This window comes from Elephantulus edwardii, unplaced genomic scaffold (assembly GCF_000299155.1).
Source record: "Elephantulus edwardii isolate Elephantulus edwardi_28Jun2011 unplaced genomic scaffold, EleEdw1.0 scaffold00397, whole genome shotgun sequence".
NCBI lineage: Eukaryota > Metazoa > Chordata > Mammalia > Macroscelidea > Macroscelididae > Elephantulus > Elephantulus edwardii.
The window spans coordinates 164,337-174,137 of record NW_006400147.1 but is presented as its reverse complement, the minus strand read 5'-3'; the positions used below and the strand labels follow the sequence as shown (position 1 = coordinate 174,137).

Sequence of the window (9,801 nt, the reverse complement as noted above, 5' to 3'; positions counted from 1 at the left end):
ATTAGCACGATTAAATGTTCTTGGATTCTCATTCTTCTCAGAGTCAGCCACAGTTTGTTATGATCCACGCAGTCAAATGCCTTTGTATAATCAATGAAACATAGACATTCTTCTGGTATTCTCTGCTTTCAGCTAAGATCCATTTAACATCAGCTACAATATCCCTAGTACCACGACCCCTTCTAAACCCAGCCTGGAAACCCTATGAATAACAGATCCAAACCCTGCCCTGTCCTGCATTATCCCTACGATCTTTGCCCTGCCTCCACCCCTTATTGCAGTCATGTGTTGGTCCATATCATTGAGAGCCTTCATCTTTTTTTCTGACCCTCTGCTTTTCTAAACATGACTTCTTTCTTCACAGACCGGCACCTCCTGACAGCATGCTCAAAGTCTTTTCTTTTTGGAGTTATACATTTCTTTTTATGTCTGTGGTCAAGAGTCTTGTTGTAAGCAGAGCACAGTTTTCAGGCTGTATGACGTACTCCTTCCTTCTTGGAGTAAACAGTGAAATTAAGGACAAAATGCTCACACACTCCTGAATTCCATTTAGACAAATACAAGAACTAATATCACTGTAAAGACAGGTCATAAAGGTGGAGTCATTAAGGGGTTGTCCTGAGCCGGACGATGATAACCAGTCTAGAGTGCGCCAGCGGAGGCCAGCCTCAGGCTTTATGATGCTTGAAGCTCTATTAGCAGATAGATAGATGATGCCCTTTGATCTTACAAGAAGTTCACTTTGTGGCAGTGCCCATATGTGTGAACGCAAATGTCACCTTTTATAGGTGAACGTAATCTACAAGTGGTGATATATTTTGAAACTATCTCTTTTGAAAAAAATTAAAAAGAGGAAACAATTTTTACTACAGAACTGAGAATACGGTTCACGATACATTCTTTATTCTGCCACATTGCCAACAATTCATGATACCTCTGAAGAAAAAAAAAGTCCTCATTGAAATGAATGGGATGTGAAAAATCCAACTCTGGTTTAAGGACACTTTTTGGGGGTGGGGTGGGGGGTGGAACCGTGGCATCCACAGGAGGCTCAGTAACCGTGGGTCCAGCCTATGGCCTGCAGCCAAGCAGGAGCCTCAGTGCTGTCCAGCCCCTTCCCAGACTTCATCAGTCTTGACTGTGACTTCTTGGCATGTGGACATTGAGCACATTCTTGATCTTTGTGGTTTTGGCCTCCTGGCTCCTCTGACTGTACTTCTTTATGCACCCTCACTGATTCTTCTGCCCCAGCCACTCCCCTATCATTTGATGCCTCTCCTCCTTGGCTTCTAATCCCCTCCTAACCTCCTTAAGTGGGCTCCACATTATGGCTCCATCTGTCTTCTGAACACTGATGACACCACAGCTGCACTCCCCCACTTTCAAACCCACGTTTCCATCCGCTAACTAGAAATCTTTGCCAAGATATGCTGCAGATTCCTTAACTCCAAAACCAGGCTGGTTTTGTTTTGTTTTTTAAAGTCTGGGGTTTTATTTTATACTTATTTATCTTTGTTGGGTTATTTTACCTAGCCTTATACACTACCAGTGTCTGTATTTTCTTTAATTTTTCTTTCCTGGTCATTTAGATCTAGTCCCCAGGACCTATCAGTTCTACTCATTAGTGTTGGAATTTGTCCTTTTAGTTGTTTCACTTCACATCTTTCTTCTGCAATTGATCTACTTAGATTCGTCTTTTACTTGGCCTTTTCTCCTGCTTCCTTTCCCTTATTCCTGCCTTCCCACTCCAGTACTTTTGTTTTAACTCTGTAGAAAACCAAATATGATCATGTTAGTTGCCCACCTTTAATCCAATTCCTTTAACCACTGTCTCTCCTATAATTATTCTTCACCTAACAAATTTCTTTTTAATTTTAACCTCTGCCACTTGCACCTTGCTCTAATCCCTGGGACGACATGGCATGTCAAAGAGAGATTTTACCTTCATGACTTTGTGATTTACCTAGAATACTGTTTGACCTCCCTGTCTCTTGACAAATTTCTAGTTCTCCTTCGAGACTCATTTTCTAAAATCTCATTTTCTCTAAAATCTTTTAAAAGAAATCTGTCCCTTGCACTTACAATGCATTAAGTGACATTTTCTGTAGACTTGTCACATCGTTTTTCCACTATAGCCCCTACTACATTGCATTTAGAAGTGTCTGGGTATAGCCAAGGGCCCCTAGTGCCTGGAGTGATAGCCAGAAGTTTGGAGTCTCAAATCCACCAGTCACTGTGTGGAAGAAAGATGGACACTCTTGTCTCATAGATTTACAGCCTTGGAGATCTGATAGAGCACACCTGTGAGTTGGAATTACCTTGGCAGCAGAGAGTTTGACTTTTCATTTGCATATAGGCCAACTCTAGATGGTGAACTCAAAGGCTGGAAATCGGCTTACTTTTTTCCTGGATCCAAAGAACTCAACATAGTTACCAAACGCTCTGGTGATTGTTAAGTGCCATCAAGTTTGCTCCTCTGCGTAGTCACCAGTCTTACACCATCCTCATCATTTCCACAACGTTTGAGCCATTGTTGTGCCGCATCGTGAATCCATTCTGACACGTGTGATGTACAGCTGTTAGCACATGCATTGTTTATAGGAGCCTCAACAGGACTCTAAGATCTGGCTAATTATTATCAGGGTACCTCACTGGAAAGGGACACCATGTTTGGAAAGGTAGAGGGCCAGCAAAAGAGCATAAGACCCTCAACATGGAAACAGCCCACATGTTCAACCACAACTGAATAGATTGAGAAATTGTGGTTACAGTCACACAGTGGAATCCTATGCTGCACTCAGGAGCAACGATTTTGAAAAGTACTGTGTAACTTGGGAGAGACTGGAGAGCATTATGCTGAGTGAGCTAACTCGTTCTCATAAGGGCAAATACTGCATAAGACCATTATTGTATAAAAGGATAACCAGTAAGAAATGTATGGGAACCCAAGAAGGGAACGTGAGAGCAGAGGGGTGAGAATGGGTAGGAGCAAAACCACAGGGTTGCACAGTTTAGTGGGTGGAGGATGGGGAGAAGCAAATGGGAAGGATCTGGGCAAAAAGGGTAATAATAATGGACCAGGTCCAGTGGTGATTAATTTTTTAAAACATAATGCATGAGAATTATTTTGATCACCAAGGGTCATAATGAGTCGTCTATGACTCGACGGGCACTTAACAACAACAATACCACCAACATAGAGAGAGCTCTGTGGGCCTCGTGGATAAAAAGTTAAGCTACCAAGCCAAAGGTAGGTGATTTTAATCTGCGGCCCTTAGGCCTGGTTTTAATTGTGTTTGGTCAAACATTCTTCTAAGCAGTATAGCATTGGTCTGTACATTTGCTATACAGAGGTAACTCATGGTTGCTGTAATGCTAAGCACTGACATTGATGTGTCACAAGAGATAATGGTTACTCATGGTGGACAGTGTTTAGTGGAGCTCCCCAGTTAAAACAAGCTTGGAAGCAGGAGTGGCATCCACTTCCGGAATAGCTTGCCTCCAGAAATTCTATGATTATGGAGAAACGATGAAAGTTCTACAAGCGTTCAGGTCTTTCGTTCATAGGGTCATTATGAGCCATCTGTGACGCAATGGCAATTAACAATAGCAATGCATGAGAATGTGTGAAGCACACTATAATTGAAGAATAGTGTGAAACACAATACAGACGAACTTTGTATGAAAGCCAATTTTAAAAAAAGCAACATAAAAAAGTGCAACAATGAATGAATGAAAATCCAAAATCTCTGTAAATGTTCATTAAAATGAATATAAAAAAATACAAACCACCAAGATGGATTGACATACTGACTGCAGCAGTGGGCTCAAATGTGTCAGAGATGGTTGGGATGGAACAGGTAAGACAGAGTGTAGATAGATTTGTTGTTCACTAGGTCACGATGAGTTGTACTTGACAGCACATAACAACTGTGGTTGATGTAGCTTGTCAGTGAGACTGAAAACTTTGTGTCTTTCTCTTGGTGACCAGTGAGAGGCGCTGATGAGCTCAACCCTGTCAGCATTCCATGACTTTTAGCAGCAACTCATCATGAGTCCACAGTTGTGCTCTCTGCTGTGTCTTCTGCGTTGTGTTATGCCCAGTAAGATCAGTTTTATGATAACTGCTTCAGAAACACAACTAGATTCATGCAGTTAGAGTTACAACTGAAAGGCTCCTCGTAGTTCTTGATATAATGGAATACAGAAAGAAAAAAGTTCTAATCATACATCTGTCAGTTCCCGCTTATTAAGAAGCTTCCTTTGGTACGTTTGTTTACCGTTAGATACATATCCATTAGATCACTATAGGACCCATTTCACAGATAATGGATTAAAAACAGTAGGTAATGAAATCTTTCCAAGTGGCTTTTAGGAATGAGTAGGAAGAGCTGTAGAAAGAATACTGTGTGTGGATTCTAGCTGTAATCCTTTAGCTTAGAGTAGTTCTTTGCCATGTGCCAAAATAGCTTTTATGGTAAGAGGGGAGCCATCAAATTGAGGACAGGATCTGGTAACAGAGATGATGTTTGAGATGGAGAAGGGTTGCATTGCCACCTAGAGTAGCAAAGAATGAGTGCCATCGAGCTGTCCAGTGTGAATGTCAAATATCCTCCCTTAACACTTGTTCTTTCTTTCAGTTTGAAAAAGAACTTCAGAGAATTTCAGAAGCCTATGAGAGTCTGGTCAAATCTACCACGAAGCGAGAGTCCCTGGACAAGGCAATGAGAAACAAACTGGAAGGCGAGATTCGGAGACTTCATGACTTCAACAGAGACCTCCGAGGCACGTCAGATTGATGGCATGTCCTCTCCCCCCGCGCTGCCAGCAGCTGTGGCTAGCTGCCTGTTTTCGGGTTCAGGTCACCCCACTTCCAGTGCTAGTCAAGATTAGATAATCTTGTTATTTTCATCCAGGGGAACGGCGGGAGAGGTCCTCCTCAAAGGGTAGAATTGTTATTTTCTGTCTTTAGTTTGCAAGTGGCAGGGTCAGAAGTGAACCCTGTATGCATGAGTCTGAACAGGGAAGAGCATGCACGCAGCTCGTTCTTGCTTTTGGAGTACTTAACAGTGGCTCGTACCAGGTGAATGGGAATATTTGAAAAGACCAGTAGTAGAGAATAATACTTTGTATATCAGGCAAGTCATTTGGTAGCATTCTTGAAGTACAATGCTTAATTCTTACTAAATACAGCAAGGAAGACAGAGTTAAACATATTCCTCCTTCAGAAAGAAAACAAAGTGCTCATGGTTCTGAAAAGAGCAGGGAGAGGCCATCTGCTGCGCATCTTGGCAAACTCCATAGTGAAGGATGACCCAGTCCAGTAAATTTCATTTCTCTTGCAGTGATCACACCATGTGCCTCATATGTCACCCCCATCATGGGACAAGTGTGTCAAAGAATGTAAGATTAGCTCAGGACAGGGCAGGGTTCAGAACTATTCATAGGGTCACTGTGAGTCGTTGTCAACTTGACAACAAATAACAACAACACATGTCATCAGAACATGCAGTGCCTTTTCTATTATTACTAACTCTCTTTAGAGAGTTAATTGCTATGTCAGTGGAGGCTTTTTCCTTTGCTTCTAAGAGTGCAGATAGCAGTCAGTGGGCACAATAATAGAGAGCTGAGAGTCAAGGCTACACTGTGCAAGCTAGGTTTGGGGCCAGAAAGTCAAAACCTCTTTGAGAAGCCTTATTTTATTTTTTTTTAAAAAAAACCCTTCTTTTAATTGAGTGAAAGTTTACAATTCACGCAGGATATTTTTCTTTTTTCATTCATTGTTTCACATTTCCCTCTTCCCCTCCCTTTACCCAGCGCACCCCACAATGCACCCCTTGTTCCAGATTGTTCTCATACTGCATAATCATATATTCCTTTTGGACAGTTCTTCCCCTCATCTATTCTAATGCAGTGTTCATTATCTATCCACTCTTTCCCCATTCCCCCTCCAGCATTCCCCATGTCTGTTCTATTTTATATCAGTGGTGTTATGAAGTATTTATCCTTTTGTGACTGAGATATTTCACTAAGCATAATATTCTCTAGGCTCCCCTATGTGGTGTAATGTTTTACTATTTCATTGTTTTCGATGCTGCGTAACATTCTGTTGTGTGACTGTACCATGGTTTTTCTATCCATTCATTTGTTGGTGAGCACTTGAGTTGCTTCTCTCTCTTTGCTATTGTGAATAGTGCAGCAATAAGCATAGATGTGCACACATCTATTTGACTCGTGGCTCTAGTTTCTTTAGGGTATATTCCCAGTAGTGGAATTATTGGATCAAATGGTATTTTTAATTCTTTTGAGAAAGCACCTGACCACCTTCCATAGTGGTTATACCATTTTACATTCCCACCAGCAGTTAATAAGAGTTCCAGTCCCTTCACAACCTCACCAGCATTTGTTGTTTGCTGCCCTGTTGAACTTTGCTATTTTTCCTGGAGTTTGGAAATTTTTTTTTTAAAGATTTTAAGTCAGAGATTTTCCTGGCCTTGCAAATAGTGAAGTGGTTTTTCTCAAAGTGTACCCTTGGCTGCCCCTGACAGGAGAGCAACAGTAAGGACACCAGTGTGGCTTCTAAAGATGAACCTCTGTATCTGTGCCTGCAGGTGGTGTTCCTGGCCCACTGCTGCTCAGTGTTTTATTCCTACCTAAGCTTCTCTGAGCACCTCTTCAGAGCCAGCTCATGGCACCCCTTTTCTTTCTTTTATTAGATGATGGCTTGAAACCTGTATGTGGTTATTTTTAACCATTTTGTCTTACCTGCAGATCGACTGGAGACCGCCAACAGGCAGCTGTCCAGCCGGGAGTATGATGGGCATGAAGACAAAGCCGCCGAGGGGCTGTATGCTTCCCAGAGTGAGTGTCCAGGACATATTTATTTATTCTAAATGGGTATTTAAAACAATCAGGGGACTGGAGGGAGGGAAATCACATTCATTTAAAGGTGAATTTGTGCTCTGCGTTCTGTTAATTTTGATGTTCGATCTGCCCTGGTACCAATGTGTAGTCTAACTGATCACTTGTGTTCAGCGCTGATGCCCTCCAAGGGCATAGCAACCTTGTAGTCCTTCCTGGAATGCAGTTCTCTAATGTTTTACTAGTAGAAAGGGATGGAGGACTCGATTCTCTTGGCGTGTTCTGTGTGTCTCACCTTGTGCGCCCTCTAAATGATCACATTGTACACCTGCTAGCATGATGTCAGCAGTACATGATCTCAACCCCCAAAATCACCGAAGCCATTGATGCGAATGATAATGAATTTTGAGGAGAATAATAGTTCCTTAATTTCTTCAGAGACAAGTGATAGAACCAAATGTTAGAAGAAACCACTGGTCACAATTTGTATGTTGTTCAGATTCATTGTACGTGCCAGAAATTTTAAAATCCAACTGTCATCTTCTAAAGCTGATTACAAAATTGGATGAAATTCTAAGGCATAGATGCCAGCAGCCTTATGAGTCAATGCTCACAAGCTAGTAAGAAAAGCTATGTGCTCTGGTATTAGCCATCTCTCCGTGTACAGCCCAACATCTGAAAGGTTAGAGACTAATACCTAATAGTGAACACTAGTTTTATTTTTTGCCTCTTTTCATAAAAGTGGAAATCTACATCTAATTTGTTTCAGTTAGCAAGAACATGAACTTATGTAGCTTGTTTAAAAGAATGGTATGCAGCACTGCAATCCCAAAAGTGCATGGTTCAAATCCACCATATGCTCCTGTGCCAGCTGGATCTGACTTGAGGGCACACACACACACCAAAAAAAAAGAGAGAGAGAGAAGAAAGAGTGGTACACAGCAGACTTTCCTAAATCCAGGGTTACCTGACTTAGAAGGCCAGACATATCATGCCTGGGCCTCCCTCCCAGTCTTCTCTGTAGTGTGTAACTGTGGTGATGAATTACTGCCGCTTTTCATAGTTACTAGAGTGTACCGTTATCTTTGTACTTTTTTTAAAAAAACAACAACTCTATTATTGGAATGAATATCAAACCTGGTAATCAAAATTACAAATGTTGCTCACTCAAAAGAAGATTACAACCACTCCCCCCCAAAAAGGAGGTTATCCTTTTCAAAATGAGTCTTTTGGGATTTCCCTTTGGCTAGAGCTTTGATGACTTACTGTAGGTAAAAGAGTTGGGCAGTCAACCCAAAGGCACGTAGTTCAAATCCACCAGCTGCTCCAGGGAGAAGGATCTCCTCCCGTGTGATTGACTACCTCAGAAACCTCGCTGGAGGGTCAGCTATGAGTCATTCCTCACTTGATGGTACATAACAACGGCATGTGGTTGAGAAAAAAACAAGACAGCATAGCAAATAGCAGTGATTTCTTTGGATAGTACATGCCAGGAAATTGATGCCTTTGAGTTGTGGTGCTGAGGAAGAATACTGAATGTCCCATTCACAGCTAGGAGAACAAACAGGACTGTCCTGGAGAAAGTGAAACCAGCATGCTCCTTAGAGGCTAGGATGGCGCAACTTCATCTCATAGACTTTGAGCATGTTGTAAGGAGGGGCCAGGTCTTGGTGAAGGACATCATGCTTGGAAAGATGAGAGGTCAGTGTAAAAGAAAGAGATGCATTGACACAGTGACTGCAGCAGTAGGCGCAAGTGTGTCAGAGATGGTGAGGATGGCGAGGTTCAGATCCGTTGTTCGTAGAGTCAGTACGAATCATAATCTCCTCAATTCACATAACAAGGCTAAGTTGTGAAGACCCTGACGGCCACCTCGACCAATGAGGAAAAAGTAGGGTTGATTTTTTTTTAAGGAATGCTGATTCAAGAACACACAAGCAACTATTTCAGTGAGAGTAGGTGGAACCTGAAAATTCTTAGATAATGCAAGGAGGAGTTCCTTCCTGTCTAGTTTTTAGATTTCCCTGCTGCTTAGTGTTAAAGAATGAACTCTCTGTTCTTTAGTTTGAGCTTGAGGAAGGCCTGGGTAGTTACTATTCTGTTCTATTCTGTCACTCTTTGTTTTTATTTAAAAAAAAAAAAAACACAAAACCACAAAACACCAAACCACCATGTGGAATTAAGTGCTTAGGAATTTCAGGATTAGGTTGGAGGTTTTTTACTTATCGCCACATGGTATTATAACCTTCTCTTTAGAGGAATTCAGAATTGTTTGTTTTTCATTTTGCACATTTTTTCCCCACATGTATTACTCTTGAAGATAGCCTTTTGCCTACTCCTGGTTGGTCTGACTCTAAAACTGGGGCTTCTTTATCCTTTCATTTAAGCGGCTCTCATTTTCCTCTTTCATTTATTTGTGGACATCAGCACCCACATAAGCAGAAGGTCACAGTCAAATAATACTGTGCTCCTGGAAAAATCTTTTATCATTCTCTCAGGAAGTGAAACTTTCTTTCCAAAACCTGATAGCTCTGCAGAATTCCCAGCAGCTTTGGGCCAGAAAGCCAAAAATAAAATATGAGATATAGAAAGCTAGATCGGTAGATATTAAATACCATTTTACAGGAGTTTTTAAGTAGATGTGCCAGGGCCTTGGGTCAAGTAGAGACATAATTCTCTCAGACATGCTCATATTAGCCCAGGATAAAACCTAGTCATATTTAAAGGATACACAGGGCTAATCACCATCCCTCTGGGATTTCTAGGTACTTAAGGCTATTTAAGGTAGATTCTGGCTTTTAATGGTTGTCCCTGTCGAAGGACAAGATGATTTCTTAGGCATTCAGTGATTCATGTGAAACAACATGTTGTTGACTAATTGTTGTAAATGAATCAGAACAAATGGAATGGATTCCTATAAAATTCTCATGAGCTTAGAAA

The 9,801-nt window shown here is 41.5% G+C and overlaps 1 protein-coding gene across 1 annotated transcript in view; it reads left to right on the top strand.

Annotated features, from left to right (window-relative positions):
• AMOTL1 (angiomotin like 1) overlaps window positions 1-9,801 on the top strand; it is a 113,613-nt gene that overhangs the window by 29,280 nt on the left and 74,532 nt on the right. The window contains exons 4-5 of the mRNA XM_006902358.1: window positions 4,641-4,785; window positions 6,772-6,861. Of these exons, the coding sequence (XP_006902420.1) occupies window positions 4,641-4,785; window positions 6,772-6,861 (235 nt within the window). The remainder of the gene's footprint in view (window positions 1-4,640; window positions 4,786-6,771; window positions 6,862-9,801) is intronic.